Source organism: Oncorhynchus mykiss, chromosome 4 (genome assembly GCF_057628025.1).
Source record: "Oncorhynchus mykiss isolate SJ-2025 chromosome 4, ASM5762802v1, whole genome shotgun sequence".
In the NCBI taxonomy this organism is placed as follows: Eukaryota; Metazoa; Chordata; class Actinopteri; order Salmoniformes; family Salmonidae; genus Oncorhynchus; species Oncorhynchus mykiss.
Genome location: NC_143025.1, coordinates 14,394,227 through 14,413,438, shown reverse-complemented (window position 1 = coordinate 14,413,438; position 19,212 = coordinate 14,394,227). Strand labels below are relative to the sequence as shown.

The 19,212-nt window shown below is 41.3% G+C and overlaps 1 protein-coding gene and 1 long non-coding RNA gene across 2 annotated transcripts in view; one reads left to right on the top strand and one right to left on the bottom strand.

Moving 5' to 3' along the window:
* Window positions 1–7,228, top strand: part of LOC118945808 (uncharacterized) — a 23,869-nt gene extending 16,641 nt beyond the window's left edge. Inside the window, exon 3 of the long non-coding RNA XR_005040955.2 lies at window positions 6,032–7,228. This is a non-coding gene — a long non-coding RNA (uncharacterized LOC118945808). The remainder of the gene's footprint in view (window positions 1–6,031) is intronic.
* Window positions 1–19,212, bottom strand: part of slc13a1 (solute carrier family 13 member 1) — a 22,535-nt gene extending 3,323 nt beyond the window's left edge. The window contains exons 1-12 of the mRNA XM_021598837.3: window positions 18,949–19,212; window positions 13,890–14,018; window positions 13,028–13,164; window positions 6,025–6,209; window positions 5,881–5,920; window positions 5,580–5,643; window positions 3,219–3,376; window positions 2,547–2,666; window positions 1,422–1,520; window positions 1,184–1,288; window positions 951–1,057; window positions 653–747 (exon numbers count right to left, since the gene is read on the bottom strand). Coding sequence (XP_021454512.2) covers window positions 653–747; window positions 951–1,057; window positions 1,184–1,288; window positions 1,422–1,520; window positions 2,547–2,666; window positions 3,219–3,376; window positions 5,580–5,643; window positions 5,881–5,920; window positions 6,025–6,209; window positions 13,028–13,164; window positions 13,890–14,018; window positions 18,949–19,071 — 1,362 coding nt within the window. The 5' untranslated portion in view covers window positions 19,072–19,212. The remainder of the gene's footprint in view (window positions 1–652; window positions 748–950; window positions 1,058–1,183; window positions 1,289–1,421; window positions 1,521–2,546; window positions 2,667–3,218; window positions 3,377–5,579; window positions 5,644–5,880; window positions 5,921–6,024; window positions 6,210–13,027; window positions 13,165–13,889; window positions 14,019–18,948) is intronic.

Here is a 19,212-nt window from a genome sequence, read left to right as displayed (position 1 = left end):
ATTAACTTAAGGGGGCTGAATAATTTTGCACGCCCAATTTTTCAGTTTTTGATTTGTTAAAAAAGTTTGAAATATCCAATAAATGTCGTTCCACTTCATGATTGTGTCCCACTTGTTGTTGATTATTCACAAAAAAATACAGTTTTATATCTTTATGTTTGAAGCCTGAAATGTGGCAAAAGGTCGCAAAGTTCAAGGGGGCCGAATACTTTCGCAAGGCACTGTATATAATATCCCAATGCTCCAGGCATTGATTAGAGACATTGCCCTGTGTAGGATGCCGTCTTTCAGATGGGACGTTAAACGGGTGTCCTGACTCTCTGTGGTCACTAAAGATCCCATGGCACTTATCGTATGAGTAAGAGTGTTAACTCCGGTGTCCTGGCTAAATTCCCATTCTGGCCCCCATACCATCACGGTCACCTAATCAACACCAGCTTACAATTGGCTTCTTCATTTCCTCTCCTCTCCACTGTAACTATTCCCCAGGTCATTGTTATACATGAGAATGTGTTCTCAGTCAACTTACCTGGTAAATAAGGGTTAAATAAATAGCCTTAGCATGGAATATTTTTAACACAGGGGTGACTAATTTCCTTGACACATTGATTATGATATGGCTGGAGTGTAAAGATTTTAGACAATATGGTACCTGGGTTCCCTCAGCAAGTGCAAAGCCCCCACCAACAAGTAGGGCGACTTCCCATGGCATACAGGCCTGGAACTCTTTCCATGAGATCATGGCCTCTAGAAACAGAGAAACCGAAAGTTGAACCCTCATGAAGCCTGTTACGCTGCCACAAAAACACAAACTGTGCAATAATTTATACGACGACGAGAAGAAAATAGTGGGTGCACTGGGGAAACTCTTCACTGTTATCATGTATCTTTCTTATGGGCTACCGTCTCTGTGAGTATGCCCAGGTGTAATGCTATTCGGGGTACCGTACCATATTTGATACCGTGTTTATCTGCAGAAGGCTTGTGTGCTGGCATGATGAAGAACACGAGCCCCAGCAGTAGGGCCACGGTGGCGTCACTGATGTAGCCCGCATATCTACATGAAGAGAATGAGGACATGTGCCTTTTAGTCACATATCACAAAACCTTTTGAAGTGCATGTGTTGCTGGGGAGTGACGCTGCTCTGTAAAAAGTTATTTTAGAAGAGGGTATTGAACTCACTCAGGGAGGAAGATTGAGGCCCACCCTGGCATAAATCCAGGGTCTCTGAAGACCCACAGCACCACCATCAGGATGAAGATGAACGCGGTCACAACCTCCTGGGGACTGAAACAGGCCGGATCGGATGTCTTGCAATACACAGACACTCTCAAACAAAAGTTTGCATGAACTTTCTAATCAGCACAGATATTCAAACTAAAAAAGGGAGGAAACAAGGTGGTGAAGCTTTAAGGGTCACCTCGTAGGACCCAGCGTGTTGTAGTCCTCCTCTATGACTCTGGCTGTTGCAGTCTCTCTCTCCGAGCGCTCTCCACTAGGACGGAACAGCACCCTGAAGCTGCATGGGTTTATTGAACATATGACATTGTTGATGGAAGACATACCTGCAATGCAATTTATTTTTTCAAAGCATTCAAAAATAGTTGTGCCATTCAGGGAAAACAACTGCTTCAAACAGAACAATTAACATGACCATCAGCTAAGCGTTAATGGGGCTTCCCCCAGTTCTGTAGACCAGGGGTGTCAAACTAATTTTTCCCACGGGCGACATTCGGTTGTGACCAAGGTCCGGAGTAGCCTCATCCTGACCTAGCGAAACAGAATGTGAGCTCGCGAGATGAGGATGGTTTGTACGAGGCTAGGTCCGGAAGGCCGCACTTAAAATGAATTATCTTTCCTCAAAATTTGAAAAACATTGTTCATTATGCATCACTTTTTGGAATTTTCTATGTTCCCTGATTTTCTATCTTTTGTTTAGATGACGGTTACCAATTTCCGATGTTTCCTGACATTTCTAGCCTTTGCTTCGATGACTGTTGGCAAGCTACACAGAGTAAAGAAACTATAAATCTACGTCCATTATGATTTCTGCACGGTTTCAATTAGTTTTTTTAGTAATTTCAATGGTGATTTGAGGTAGTTTTTTAAATACATAAAATAAAAAATAAACTATGAATCAAAACCTTTTTTTACTCAAGCCCAGGATTAAATGGGCTCTTGAGTTTGACACGTATTGTATGGATGATTAACCCATACTCGCTTGTTGTATCATGAGTAAGCCTTTCAGTTAATAAATGACTCATGCAGGCCAGTCTGCCCTGTGGTGGTTACATTTACAGTGACAGGCAGAGAGCCCTGGTGTAAAAGGGTGTTTGAGTGAGAAGTCAAGACATAAAAGAGTGAGTGATGGGAGGGAGGAACGGTGAGGAAAGAACACTGAACGGATAAGGTGATACTTAGGGTCAAGGATGAGGCCAATTTAAGTTAACGACAATCGTGATCTGATGAAACAAGCGAGAAACTGGAGTATTGAGTCAATAAAAGGTGAAATGCTCATTAACGCCTTGAAATGGTGTTTACTCACTCTGAGCCGATGAACATCCAGTGCAGCCATATCCATGACAACAGCAAAGCAATGATGCTGATTGGCAGACACAAGACGATCCAGTTTCCAAAGTTTACAGAGGTGCATTCTGGGTAAAACCTGTCAATGAATAGGGTTGAATGGAGATGTTTCAAGTTTTATTAGTAGTCTGTACGGGATACATGGTATACACCGTCCAACAAAATGCTTACTTGCAGGTTCCTTCTTGACAATGCAACAACAATAAGATATAATATAATATGAACATGAAGTAAACAGCTCAGTAGAATAGAAAAAACATTTTAGCATGTTCAAGTATACAGTAGTATTGCGCCATACAGAGTGCAGCCCTTTCTATCATACTCTATGTATCATTGACCAAGCCACTTGTATTCCTCTGTTACGATGCATTCTAAAGATTTCTATTGCATACAGTATAGGGAGGGATATGTCGCAGGAGGTAGGTGGCACCTTAATTGTGAAGAACGGTCTTGTGGTAATGACTATAGTGTAAAAAGTGGAATGGTATCCATACATCAAACACATCGTTTCCAGGTGTTTGATGCCATTCCATTTGCTCCGTTACAGACATTATGAGCCTCAGCTGCCTCCTGTGATATGCACTGTATATAAAGTCTGACCACCAATAGATATAGCTGATGGAGAACTCACTGATGGATGTACTCTGAAAAGATGAGGTTGGGGGAGGTCCCAGGAAGGGTGGCAATCCCTCCTATAGAGGAAGAGTATGTAATGCTTAGGCACAGCCCCTTGCACATCATGTGTTCTCTCTTACTCCGGTAGCGGCCCTCTATCTTTTGCCCAATCACCTTTAAGAAGAAAAAGAGATGGTAGTGTGTCATGAACTGTCTTGACCATGTTAGAAGCCCATTGTGATATGGCAGTGTTATAAGCATTTGATTTGTGAGCTATCTACAGGTAACTTCCAAAATAAAGGAAACACTTAAGTAAATGATGAATACAAAGTATGTTGAAAGCTGTTGCTTAAAAGAAAATATATAACTAACACCCCATCATGCTTAGGGTCATGTATAAAAATGCCCAGTTCCCCATTATTCTTGGCTACCATGGCTAGAAGAAGAGATCTGTGACTTTTGAAACGGAGGTCTCAAAAGAGCACTGGGGGTTTAAAGAGAGTGAGTGGGTGTCAGTCACAAGATCTCAACCCAATTGAACACTTATGGTAGAATCTGGAGTGACGCCTGAGACAGACTTTTCCATCACCATCAACAAATTCTGGAATTTCTTATAGAAGAATGGTGTTGCATCCATCCAATAGAGTTCCAGACACTCGTAGATTCTATGCCAAGGCACATTGAAGCTGTTCTGGTGGCTCATGGTGGCCCAATGTCTTTATTTTGGCAGTTACAGTGCCTTGCAAAAGTATTCATCCCCCTTGGCGTTTTTCCTAGTTTGTTGCATTACAGCCTGTAATTTAAATGAAGTTTTATTTGGATTTCATGTAATGGACATACACCAAATAGTCCAAATTGGTGAAGTGAAATGGGGAGGGGGGGGGGGGGATGGAAAAAAATGGAAAAGTGGTGTGTGCATATGTATTCACCTCCTTTGCTATGAAGCCCCTAAATACGATCTGGTGAAATCAATTACATTCAGAAGTCACATAATTTTAATAAAGTCCACCTGTGTGCAATATGTATCACATGATCTGTCACATGATCTCAGTGTATATATATATATATATATACCTGTTCTGAAAGGCCCCAGAGTCTGCAACACCACTAAGCAAGGGGCACCACCAAGCAAGCGGCACCATGAAGACCAAGGAGCTCTCCAAACAGGTCACGGACAAAGTTGTGGAGAAGTACAGATCAGGGGTTGGTTATGAAAAAATATCTGAAACTTTGAACATCCCACAGAACACCAAATAAAAAATAAATACATTTTTTAAAATAAAAAATGGAAAGAATATGGCACCACAACAAATCTGCCAAGAGAGGACCGGCCACCAAAACTCACCGACCAGGCAAGAACGGCATTAATCAGAGGGGCAACAACGAGACCAAAAATAACCCTGAAGGAGCTGCAAAGCTCCACAGCGGAGATTGGAGTATTTGTCCATAGGACCACTTTTTAAGCCATACACTCCACAGAACTGGGCTTTCCGGAAGAGTGGCCATAAAAAAGCCATTGCTTAAAGAAAAAAATAAGCGAACACGTTTCGTGTTTGCCAAAAGGCATGTGGAAGACTCCCCAAACATATGGAAGATGGTACTCTGGTCAGATGAGACTAAAATGTAGCTTTTTGGCCATCAAAGAAAACTCTATGTCTGGTACAAACCCAACACCTCTCATCACCCTGAAAACCCCACCCCCACAGTGAAGCATGGTGGTGGCAGAATTATGCTGTGGGGATGTCAGAATTGAAGGAATGATAGATGGCGCTAAATACAGGGAAATTCTTGAAGGAAACCTGTTTCAGTCTGTCCCAGTCTCAAATCTCTGAAAGAGGTTCACCTTCCAGCAGGACAATGACCCTAAGCATACTGCTAAAGCAACACTTGAGTGGTTTAAGGGGAAACATTTAAATGTCTTGGAATGGCCTAGTTAAAGCCCAGACCTCAATCCAATTGAGAATCTGTGGTATGACTTAAAGATTGCTGTACACCAGTGGAACCCATCCAACTTGAAGGAGCTGGAGCAGTTTTGCCTTGAAGAATGGGCAAAAACTCCAGTGGCTAGATGTGCCAAGCATATAGAAACATACCGCAAGTGACTTGCAGCTGTAATTGCTGCAGAAAGTGGCTCTACAAAGTATTGACTTTGGGGGGGTGAATAGTTATGCACGCTCAAGTTTTCAGTTTTTTGTCTTTCTTGTTTGTTTCGCAATAAAAACTATTTTGCATATTTAAAGTGGTAGGCATGTTGTGTAAATCAAATTATATAAACCCACCCAAAATTAATTTTAATTCCAGGTTGTTAGGCAACAAAATAGGAAAATTGCCAAGGGGGGTGAATACTTTCGCAAGCCACTGTACCTGTACAACTTACATTGGTCTGAGAGGGTGCTTCCTCTGGAATAGTGTACTCCATTTCATCTGGTTCCTTATTTGTTCTACCAGAGATTAAAAATAAATAAATAATGACTCACGTGAAATTAAAGCAAGACCAGGTATGAGGACAATTGATACAATGCTAATGAAAATGTTTACGTTGTTGACAGTGTAAACAAATCCACATCTTGGATTGTTGTCTCTCCTTCTCCATTGACTGCTTTAAAGGTAAAGACATTTTGAAGTAATTTGGGGGATCCTTTTAAGAATGTTAAATATATGCAGAGGAACTCAAATACCTTATTGGCTCTTCATTTTTCTCACACGGTCCCTCAGTCTCTGTAGGAATAATGTGGTGTTCTGAATCTTCCAAATCTTACATTTCTACCAATAACTAAGTTCTGTGGGTAAACAATGTATGGATCATTATTGTGCTTTCTCACCTTCCAGTTCTAGGCCAAGGTTGCTGATGCCCGTCATTGCTGCCTGCCGCTGCTCACCTTCTCCCTCTGCATTCAAGATTTGCTGAATGATCGCCTCAACGATGGGCATCACCATGGCAACGGCGGATGTGTTTTGGACCCACATGGATAGGAAGGCACAGCTGTTCATGAAGCCCAACATCAGCCTGCAAAGAGACATCCACAGGGGCGCTAACCAATGAAAATGGGTGGTTCGCCAAATTACCCTTAGGCTGCATTTACACAGGCCGCCCAATTCTGATTTTTTTTCTTCTCCTAATTGGTGATTCAGAGCATTCTATTAGACCTTGAGATATAGCTCTTCTGCTGTGTTAGTATTAATACATTTTAAAACACATGGTCCTCCAAGATGGTGACACATTTGGTATTTTTGGTATTTTCTTAGGATCCCAATTAGCTGTTGCGAAAGCAGCAGCTACTCTTTCTGGGGTCCAAAGACAACGTGAAATATGACATAATGCAGAACATTAACAGACAAGAAAAGCTCAACTGCAGAACTATGTAAATGTAAAATGTCACACATAGCCTACATTCACACAAAATATCTAGATCAAATCGGGGCGTTGTGCCGTGAGGTGTTGCTTTATCTGTTTTTTTTTAAACCAGGTTGGCTGTTGAGCAATCTGAGATGGAAGACTTTCATACAATCATGGCTCTATAAAATACTGTATCTTTCTTTGAATATGTTCTGTATTTGGGGACTGTGAAAAGACCCTTGGTGGCATGTCTGGTGGGTAAAATATGTGTAAGAGCTGTGTGTAAGCCGACTATGCAAACAATTTGCAATTTTCTTATAAATGAACAAGTGATGCAGTCAGTCTTTATTCTACATTTAGTCAAGAGAGTCTGGCCTGCATAGTATTGATATTAGCCCTCTGATTACAGTGAAGAGCAAGATGGGATTCTCTGTTCTGGGCCAGCTGCAGTTTTTCTAGGTCCTTTGCAGCACCTGACCATATGACTGGGCGATACTTAAGATAAGATAAAGATAAGATAAAACTAGAGCCTTCAGTAATTGCTTTGTAGAGTGTGGTTTAAATGCAAAGGATCTCTTTATCACAGACGGACCTCCCCGCATCTTTACAACCATTGAATCAATATGTTTTGACTGACAGTTTAGACATGATCAAATTCAAATAAAATTGTATTGGTCACGTACACATTTTACAGATGCTATCACGGGTCTAGTGGAATGCTTATGCTCGTATCACCGTCAGTACAGTAATACCTAACAATACAGGCAACCCCCCACCCCCACACACAAAAAAATCAAATAAAAATAAAGGTATTTAGAAATATTACGACGAGCAATGGCAGAGTCTGGAATATAAATGTATATAAGGGTGTGTATTGATAGTAAATCAATAGAAAAGATGTGTACAGCAGTAGTTTATATAGGATGAGCCTTGACTAGAATACAGTATGTAGAGTGGGGCCAAAAAAGTATTTAGTCAGCCACCAATTGTGCAAGTTCTCCCACTTAAAAAGATGAGAGAGGCCTGTAATTTTCAACATAGGTACATTTCAAGTATGACAGACAAAATGAGAAAAATTATGGTGGAAAATAAGTATTTGGTCACCTACAAACAAGCAAGATTTCTGTCTCTCACAGACCTGTAACTTATTCTTTAAGAGGCTCCTCTGTCCTCCACTCGTTACCTGTATTAATGGCACCTGTTTGAATTTGTTATCAGTATAAAAGACACCTGTCCACAACCTCAAACAGTCACACTCCACTATGGCCAAGACCAAAGAGCTGTCAAAGGACACCAGAAACAAAATTGTAGACCTGCACCAGGCTGGGAAGACTGAATCTGCAATAGGTAAGCAGCTTGGTTTGAAGAAATCAACTGTGGGAGCAATTATTAGGAAATGGAAGACATACAATACCACTGATAATCTCCCTCGATCTGGGGCTCCACGCAAGATCTCACCCCGTGGGGTCAAAATGATCACAAGAACGGTGAGCAAAAATCCCAGAACCACACGGGGGACCTAGTGAATGACCTGCAGAGAGCTGGGACCAAAGTAACAAAGCCTACCATCAGTAACACAATATGCCGCCAGCGACTCAAATCCTGCAATGCCAGACGTGTCCCCGTGCTTAAGCCAGTACATGTCCAGGCCTGTCTGAAGTTTGCTAGAGAGCATTTGGATGATCCAGAAGAAGATTGGGAGAATGTCATATGGTCAGATGAAACCAAAATATAACTTTTTGGTAAAAACTCAACTCGTCGTGTTTGGAGGACAAAGAATGCTGAGTTGCATCCAAAGAACACCATACCTACTGTGAAGCATGGGGGTGGAAACATCATGCTTTGGGGCTGTTTTTCTGCAAAGGGACCAGGACGACTGATCCGTGTAAAGGAAAGAATGAATGGGGCCATGTATTGTGAGATTTTGAGTGAAAACCTCCTTCCATCAGCAAGGGCATTGAAGATGAAATGTGGCTGGGTCTTTCAGTATGACAATGATCCCAAACACACCGCCCGGGCAACGAAGGAGTGGCTTCGTAAGAAGCATTTCAAGGTCCTGGAGTGGCCTAGCCAGTCTCCAGATCTCAACCCCATAGAAAATCTTTGGAGGGAGTTGAAAGTCCGTGTTGCCCAGCAACAGCCCCAAAACATCACTGCTCTAGAGGAGATCTGCATGGAGGAATGGGCAAAAATACCAGCAAAAGTGTGTGAAAACCTTGTGAAGACTTACAGAAAACGTTTGACCTCTGTCATTGCCAACAAAGGTTATATAACAAAGTATTGAGATAAACTTTTGTTATTGACCAAATACTTATTTTCCACCATAATTTGCAAATAAATTTATTAAAAATCCTACAATGCTATTTTCTGGATGTTTTTTCTCATTTTGTCTGTCATAGTTGAAGATTACCTATGATGAAAATTACAGGCCTCTCTCATCTTTTTAAGTGGGAGAACTTGCACAATTGGTTGCTGACTAAATACTTTTTTGCCCCACTGTATATCTATCCTACCCTGCCTTTCTAAAGTCTTCGAAAGCCAAGTTAACAAACCGATCACCGACCATTTCAAATCCCACCGTACCTTCTCCGCTACTAAATCTGGTTTCCAAACTGGTGGGCCACGCTCAAGGTCCTTAACAATATCATACCTGCCATTGATAAAAGACAATACTGTGCAGCCGTCATCGACCTGGCCAAGGCTTTCGAGTCTGTCAATCACCGCATTATTATTGGCAGACTCAACTACCTTGGTTTCTCAAATGACTGCCTCACCTGGTTCACCAACTACTTCTCTGACAGAGTTCAGTGTATCAAACCGGAGGGCCTGTTGTCCGGACCCCTGGCAGTCTCCATGGGGGTACCACAGGGTTCAATTCTCGGTTCGACTCTCTTCTCTGTATACATCAATGATGTCGCTCTTGCTGCTGGTGATTCTCTGATCCACCTCTACGCAGACGACACCATTCTGTATACTTCTGGCCCTTCTTTGGACACTGTGTTAACTAACTTCCAGTCGAGCTTCAATGCCATTCAACACTCCTTACATGACCTCCAACTGCTATTAAATGCAAGTAAAACTAAATGCATGCTCTTCAACCAATCGCTGCCCGACCGCCCGTCCAGCATCGCTACTCTGGACGGCTCTGACTTAGAATATGTGGATAACTACAAACACCTAGGTGTCTGGTTAGACTGTAAACTCTCCTTCCAGACTCACATTAAGCATCTCCAATCCAAAATTAAATCTAGAATCTGCTTCCTATTTTGCAACAAAGCAACCTTCACTTCTGCTGCCAAACATACCCTCATACCCTGCAGCTTTTCAGTGACCATTTTTCTTACTTTCTCCTTACTCGGCCTAGTTCTCATGTGAAGGCTCTGGTATGCCATCCACAACAATGTTATTCTTCCTTGATTGTCCCACTAGTCTGTTTTCGCAGTCATTCTTAAAAACCTCTTACAGCTACCCCCCTACTTTTTTCAATTTCCGCCTGAAGACATACCCAAATCTAACTGCCTGTAGCTCAGGCCCAGGACCAAGGATATGCATATTTTTGGTTTCATTTCAAAGAAAACACTCTGAAGTTTGTGTAAATGTGAATTGAATGTAGGAGACTATAACACAATGGATCTGGTTTAGATAATACAATGAAAACACATTTTTATTGTTGTATCATCGTCTTTAAAATGAACAAGACAAAACAAACATTCAGAAAGGATGATGGGGACAATTTCAGTGAAATATATAAGAGGGCAACAGTACTTGTGAAAAGTTTATCATGAAGTCACCCAGGTATCCCAAACAAGTAGCCCAAATGTACCCAAGTGGCCAAATTGGTGAAGTTATACATTTTGAATGGAATAACTATATACAAAATACCTAAATTGTATTCTAACACCCCCCCCCCCCCCCCAAAAAAAAAAAATGGAGAAAAAACATGAAAAATATACATTTACAAAAAAACACTTTCAATATTTGGAAGACCCTCAGTCCTCTACACAATATTGTGCTGCTGATGCCAGGTGCCATAGCAGTCTCTTTCTGCTGTAAAGCAGAGGGTCACCAAGCATGTGGTGTAGGTGATGGGGGACTTCATTTTGTAAAGAACACAGCGACGTCTCCATGCTGTGCCCTTTTGGCCCTGAGGCACATCCATGCCTGCAGAAATACATTTGGGCAGATGAACACCACTTGTGGCAGGAGCTGGATGAACCAGCTTCAGTGGGGGATGGGCACCTTGGCACTGGGGGCTCCCATTTGGAGTCAGTGCCACTGTGAAATAAAATGTTCAGTTAGAATAGTTTCACATATGAGCCCTGTATCAACAGGTATAATAAACAGATATATATAGAGTACAGGGAACATAAGGTTTAATATATTATTATAGACCTGCTTGATCTACTGTCTAATTTATATTATGACAGACCAGCTAGATCTATTGTCTATTTTATATTATGACAGACCAGCTAGATCTACTGTCTCCATTTCACTTTGGCCATTGTTGTGGGCCCTCCCCTCAACAGCCTCAAATAGGCTATTTCATTTCACAAATAATATTTTATAATAGTAATTTCAAACAACGGCATTGGCATGAGAAAAACTTACCAGTCCAAAACGATGTCCACTCCGTTCAAAAAATATTCCTCCATTTGGGAATCGCTAAATGAATCGTCTTCCAACAATCTCTGTCTCACTTTCCCGATCAATTTCTTCTAAAATTGTGTGTACATCTGTATATCTAGACTTTAGCTTTAGATGTAGCTTTCCCTGACTTAGTCGCCATACTGATTGATATATAAACAGCTGAAGATGCGCTTTACCAAAACAACGCTGTGCGAAACATGCGTGGCTCCTTCCGGTATGAATCTTCAATGGCGAATTAACCTCTTTACGCCGGAGTTTACTACATGGGTTGGTCTTCCAACACATAAACATTACATATTGCCATTTACCTCAGCTCATTGGCAATCTACCCAGCTAGATTTCAAGACGATCAGTGGTCATTTGGTTAAAATACAGTCAATCAACGAAACAGCGGTCATATCATTGGTGCACAATGATGTCATTAGTTGTTGTCTTCAAATCGGTTTCTTTCAGTCAATACATCCCGCAAAATGACCCATCAGGTTTGGTTGTGTTACAAACAAAATGAATCGTCCGTTGTGTTACAAACAAACCAGTTGATTGCAATGAAACCAAACATGACTGGAAAAGTCACGTTTAGTGTGTGTATTTACATCGAATGTGTCGTCGAAAATGGAATGAGACGGAATTCACGACACAAGCGGTTCACAAAATGTTTCGTGTTAGGCTATAAAAATTGATTTTATCAAACAAAAGACTATTCATTGTGTAACAATGAGCATTGGGATTGCAAACAGAGGAAGATCGTCAAAGGTAAACCATTTATTTTATTGCAGTTTGTGATTTTGTTACGCCTATGCTGGTTGAAATAGTTGTTTTTTTATGGGGTTCTATCCTCAGATAATCACATCGTATTCCTTCGCAGTAAATCCTTTTTTAAATCTGACAATACAGTTGGATTAGCAAGATTCTATGCTTTCGAAACATGTCAGACACTTGTATTTTCACGAATGTTTAATATTACTATTTACTGTATGTAGCGATCACCGTATGTTGTCGAATTTCATCCCGCTAACGGGTTCAGTGCGCAGAGAGGTTAATAATGATTCACTGACTGTGCTGATGTCATCTTGCGTGACTTGCAGCGATATAACAACAAACTGTAAGTCTCTTTCAGGACATCCACCTCTGCAAACTGTTCTTAAGATCCTGGACCTCTCTGGTCAGATCGTATATTATTTTGTTAGTTCAATCCATTAGTATTTGGACAAAGCTCTTGAAGGTATTTTCATGTTGTTATAAGAACTGCTTGTTGAACCCTTTTTTTTAAATGTTTTTAAAGATCCTTCACCTGTGATAGAGAAACACTGTCTTCTCCATTACTCCCACTGGCTTTGGTTTTGGATGTCATGGTAGCAGTGTAGGCTAATGCTAGCACTCCATGCAGTTCCAAACAGGTCAGGTTGCAGGGCAGATGGAAACAGCAACAAACAGTAGGGATTTAGACAGCCACAACCCGGGACAAATCGTGGTCCCTGCCAAAAGAACTAATCGCATCGCGGGCTGGGTTCAACCTTCCTGGAAACCTTCCTGGCTTGATGGCTAGTTAGCAGCTAAGCTATCTGCTACCCCAAGCAGCTCTTCAGACTTTTGGTTGGCAGGATCCCTGGATGGATAGTAGCAGTCCCCACAACTGAGGCTAACCATGTTGCTGGATCCAAATTCAATAGGTAGCTAATAACTTTTTCAATAGAACACTTTTTCAGAGACTTTAAAAACAACAAACCGATCTCTCCCTCCTTATGCGTTCTGTGCGCATCGCCTGTCAATGTAGCCACACATCTGCAACAAAGGTCTGGAACAGACGATGAGAGAGTGGCCGGCAGAGAGAAAGTTCTCACCATCCAGGATTGACACCGACCAAAGTGACCAGACTAAGTGCTATCCTCCGGTGGAGACCCCACTTCTCTATAGACGTTGCCAGACAGATGACTCCGATCAACAGCAGGTGGAAGTCTTTGAAGTACACCCCAGCCACCTGGACATGAGAGAGGGCAGGAGGGAGAACAGCAGGAAAAAAGAGCAGTGGAAGATCTTAGACATGTCGATCAATATGCTGGTCAGATTTGACATTTCATGATAAGCAGTCCATTTTGACACCTATCAACATGTTAAGAGGACATTTCAAAAATAATACTGACTTTTTTTAATTTGTCTAGTAAGGATGGAAAGAACATTATGCCTTCTGTGTCATTTTGCCAAGCCAATAAAACCATACAGTGCCCGGCACTGAGATTGTTAATAAAAAAATAGATCATAAACAGATTATTACAGACTAATGCTACATTCACGTCATGTCTGAAACTCAGGTGCTCCAAATTAAAATGAATGTACGTTATTTGCGTAGAGCTTCCTATTGGTTGATTCTGGTACTTCCCAAGTGGAAAACTCAGGATCCGACTTTTCTGCCTAAGTTAGCAAGTTGGACATTTTTCGAGTTTCCTACATAACGTGAGCTGACTGTGATATGATAATAATGTAATAAATGCTCCTGCATTTATAGATTTATGGATGAATTAATCAAACCGGAAGAGTTTTGTCATATGTTCTATCAAACATGAAAGTGAGATGGAGAGCAGCCAGGTTACATAACGTCGGCTTCCTGGAAAATACATTCATCAACATTTTTGCAGATTTTATTATAATTTAAAATAGTTGCACACACACACACAATTGAATGCAATAAAATTGTGCAATGTTCACCTGAGAGGACTTCATGATGCCAAAGAAAGGGAAGAGCAAGGCTGGGAACAGAGCTGTGGCTGCCAGTGGCAGGGCTTCTGTCAGCCAGTACACTGCCATGACACACAGTACGAACGCACATTCTGACACCTAGAAGAGGCCAAAAGGAAAGAAACAACATGCTTCAGATTGGGAAAAAATATGAAAATGAGCTTCATGTCAAGTCAAACGTCCATTAGTCTCACGTGGAATTATTGTTTTTTTCCATTTTCGTCAACTGAAATGAAGAGTAATTTGTAATAGTTACAATTTTTTTCCAAGGGCATCTCGTCATCATCATAGGCTGTGTGTGTGTCCCAATCCAAATTCAGCTGCCTACCTGCTTCCAAAGGCAACTACCTTACTAGGTAGCACTCCAGTAGGTAACTGCAATTTGGGATGGGATTCGAAGGCAGCATCACGTGAGAAGACATTCGCGTTCCACTGATCACGAGACGTTTGTTTACATTGTGGCCACTGTAGCAGCTTGAGCAACTAGTGCTAGCAATTTAGTGAACAACTATCCCAAAATGGAAATATCTGACACGAATAACAAGTAACATAATCGATCTCAGGACCTGTTCATGAATTAAGTTGACACCGACCAGAATAATTATTCTACGGTATAGGGTCCTCCTCGAAGCATATTGCTTGGTCTGCTGCTCCATCGTTGTGGACAGACTTGCATGCATGATACAGGATATGTTTTTTGAGATGGCTAAATAAGCAATTTTACTGACTTTTTAAGAATGATTAATAGCCAGAATAGTGGTGTTTCACTGTGAAGCTAATCTTGCATTAGAGGTGCCAATGTTTTTTCTATGAGTAGGCTTACATTGTGATTAATTAATATGTATTTATCCAGGTAAGTTGACTGAGAACACGTTCTCATTTGCAGCAACGACCTGGGGAAATAGTTACAGGGGAGAGGAGGGGGATGAATGAGCCAATTGTAAACTGGGGATTATTAGGTGACCGTGATGGTTTGAGGGCCAGATTGGGAATTTAGCCAGGACACCGGGGTTAACACCCCTACTCTTACGATAAGTGCCATGGGCTCTTTAATGACCTCAGAGAGTCAGGACACCCATTTCACGTCCCACCCGAAAGACGGCACCCTACACATGGCAGTGTCCCCAATCACTGCCATGGGGCATTGGGACATTTTGTTTTAGACCAGAGAAAAGAGTCCCTCCTACTGGCCCTCCAACACCACTTCCAGCAGCATCTGGTCTCCCATCCAGGAACTGACCGGGACCAACCCTGCCTAGCTTCAGAAGCAAGCCAGCAGTGGTATGCAGGGTGGTATGCTGCTGGCATAATATAACTATCACACCTGCATTTTCAGGATAACATGGTTTTGTATTCGTTGATAACTAATAATTAAAGGTGGTATGAAAAAATACTAAAGTATTTGCTGAAGATTGCACAGACAAGGTCCCTGAACTAATAAGTTGGTTATATTCATGAAAGTCCTTAGGGGGTCGAAGTTATTGAAGATTTAAGCAAGTATTTTTGACATATAATGAAATTAAATTAATAGAAATAGCCAAAGTAAAAAAATTCTAAAGTAATTACTAAAGTAATTAGTAATTATTGGACAGGCGATGTCCCTGAACTAGTAACAGTTGGTTGTATTATTTTAAATCCTTTGGGGTGCAAGCTATTGACATTTTAAGGAAGTATTTATCTGTAAAGTGAAATATAAATTAATTGATAAAGTAAAAAAAAAGCTAAACTACTTGCTGTGGATTCGCAAAAAGCGGTCTCAAAACAATGTCAAATCGATTTGAGAGCGATATGTCATGTGGTTGAGAAGTGTTGCAGTTTTAAGATGGTCCCTTAACCCTTAGAAGAGGAGAGCAACGTTTTAGCTACATTTCGACTCCAAAAAGAAAAAAGACACCTAATTGCAAAAACAAGGGGTGTAACTTGCTCGCTATCATCAGCCGATTCAGAGTATGTATATCATTCTTGCACGTTACGTTTAAGAGGTATTAACGTGAAAAGTCTGAATCTTTAATGTAAAGCTAACTACACTGCACTATTTGAGTGTACCTTGGGATTGGGACATGTCAATTTTGATGTCCTGCCTAGAAATGTTGCCTCAAAAGGCTGCGTCCTTGTCGATTGGGATACAAGCCATACATTTTGTCAGGAATAATATGGGTCGTTGACAAGTATTGTTTTAGTTATTGTTGATAAAAAATGTAAAAAATATATTGGTAAATTAGTCTAGTCAGCTATCTAAATTTATAATCATGGATGAATTACTGACCGGGCATGCAGGGCACATGCCCAGGAGCCCTGACCTCCAGGAGGCCCCCATTTTGATTTTGTCACTCAGATGTCCTATTAAGTCATGGCAAAATGTGTAGAATTGCAGGAAATTGCCTTCAAAACTGCAAAAATGTCTCTCCGACCTATGGCAAAATGAGTAGGAAAAAAAAATGAGTAGCTTCAAAAAGTAGGTGTGCTGGCCTCCCAAGTGGCACAGCGGTCTAAGGCACTGCATTGCAGTGCTTGAGGCGTCACTACAGACCACTGGTTCATTCCCAGGCTGTGAATGGGAGTCGCATAGGTCGGCGCATAATTGGCCCAGTGTGGTCCAGTTTACGGGAGGGTTTGGCCAGTGGGGGGGCTTTATTTGGCTCATTGCGCTCTAGCGACTCCTTGTGGTGGGCCGGGCGCCTACAGGCTGACTTCGGTCGTCAGTTGAACAGTGTTTCCTCCGACACATTAGTGCGGTTGACTTCCTGGCGGGTGTTAAGGAGCGTGGTTTGGCTGGTCATATTTCTGAGGACACATGACTCGACCTTCGCCTCTCACGAGCCCGTTGGGGAATTGCAGGGATGAGACCAGATCGGAATTGGATAATTGGGGAGGAAAGGAGGTTAAAAAATAAATAATAGTAAAGTAGGTGTGCTGCAGCAGCCCCTGATAAATAAAAATAATTAGACACATTTTAAAGGTTTATTATACCGACATTATTATTCATTTAAATTCCCCAAATTATATTACTCATGTCTGAACAGACGTAATTCAAAATACTACACCAGGGAGCATAATTAAGTCACAGAGAATCAATAGCTTCAAAAAATGTGCTGTAGATTAAGTTGTATTACATGCACTTAATCGTGAAGGCCGCAATTTGGGAAGCGAGCATGCCAAATAAGAACAAATTGTGGCCATAGACATATAATCCATAGAAGGATTTTGGAACCTCTAACCCAAGCACTTTGACTGTTAAACTCATAGCAATGGCTGCCAGTGCTGACTTGAATAGGAACTGCCATCTATGGATTATATTGATATGGTTGGTTGCGGCTGTCAATTTGCCTTTCGCAAATTTCAAAATACAATCCTGAGAAATACAATTCCAAGAAAAACGTAGGCATACCATTTGGAAAGCAAATGCCTACTGATGAAAAGAGAAGACTAATATCTTTGTAGAAGCCCCTCCAAAACATCCTCAACATTTTTTTTTGCTCTTCTGAGTGAACAGCAATGTTTTACAAAGTAGCTTATATTGAGATAGGCTATTGGCATGAGCACATTGGCCATCACCTGTGAGTAGCCTAGGCTTCATCTTCATCACTGACTGTACAAAACATTAGGAAACTTAATATTAGTTGCACCCCCTTTTGCCCTCGAAACAGCCTCAATTCATCAGGGCATGGACTCTACAAGGTGTCGAAAGCGTTCCACAGGAATGCTGGCCCATGTTGACTCCAATGCTTCCCACAGTTGTCAAGTTGGCCTGGATGTCCTTTGGGTGGTGGACCATTCTTAATAGACACAGGAATCTGTTGAGCGTGAAAAACCCAGCAGCGTAGCAGTTCTTGACACACTCAAACTACCATACCCAATTCAAAGGCACAAATATTTTGTCTTGCCCATTCACCATCTGAATGGCACACATACGCAATTCATATCTCAATCTTTAACCTGTCTCCTCCCCTTCATCTACACTCATTGTAGTTAACAGGTGACATCAATAAGGGATGATAGCTTTCAGCTGGATTCACCAGGTCTGTCTATGTCATGGAAAGACCAGCTAAACCTATGTTTTCTATACTCAGTGTGTATATACTGTAGGCTAGGCTATATGAATCAAGAAATGCCCTGACATATCATGTGATAAGTGGGAGAGAGAGGCTGAGGATATAGCAGTTCAGGTCAAGCCATATCCTGGAAATTGTTCATTTTGAAATGCACATCTGTCAATACCATTCAGTGCCCCTGAGACAAATGTCCTGGACTGTGTTTTTGGTTGCTACTGTACAATCCAGATTTTTTTTTTTAAATACCTCATTAAATGTCTCAAATTAATGATATCGCATTTCTCTGGGCTGTTGTTTCTGACGAGACATGACTTGAAAACTCAATCTGTTTTTTTGTTCAAATCGTTGTAAAATACAGACTTTTAATGGATGCATTAAAATTAAATGATTATGTTTGTGGGGTTGGTTTTCGATGCATGCCTGGTTTTCCATGTTTATTTTTTATCTTTTATACATGGCAGCTAAAACCTGGATTGCGTATACAAGTACAAACAAAGATAAGCCAATAAATTGTGATGAACTTCACATGTTCTGTACCACTGCATGTATTCATTCATTTGTTTGTGGATGTGTCAGTGTTACAGTATGATAATGTGTGGTGACTACAGTATGTAACAACAGGGTGTATCAATGGTCAGTCCTGTCCTGAGTGTCCGGTCCTGGGTATGTGTTGTGTCTGAAATCCTACCTCTTTGAAGAGTATCTTAGACAACTCTCACAGACCCCCCCCCCCCCCCCCCCAAAAAAAAAGATAAAACAATTAACTTGTCTTTGCCTACTAGCACTGACTTTGCTGATAAATACTTTGTTGAGAGAAATTGTACTTGATACAATTGTGATGTGTTGTCTCACCTAGCTATCTTAAGATGAATGCACTAACTGTAAGGCACTCTGGATAAGAGCGTCTGCTAAATGATTAAAATGTAAATGTAAAATGTGTGTGTGTGTGTGAGAGAGAAGGGTATGCTCTCCCTCACCTTTCCTTGGATGACCAGTGGAAGAGGCAGAAGCAGCACAGGGGTGAGTATGATGATGAGGAGATTGTGGTAGTTCCAGACAACTCTCAGAAACCTCTTCATCATGTCAAACAGCTTAGTCATCTCTGGTGAGTGTTGAATTGACTAAAGGCATTTCTTCAGGCGCTCACCGCTCTCTTATCCTGTCTACCTGGCCAGCCATAAATCTTTATTGTTTAACGGTCTGCCACTGGGCATGCCCAGAGTAAGGCCTTGAGAGAGAAT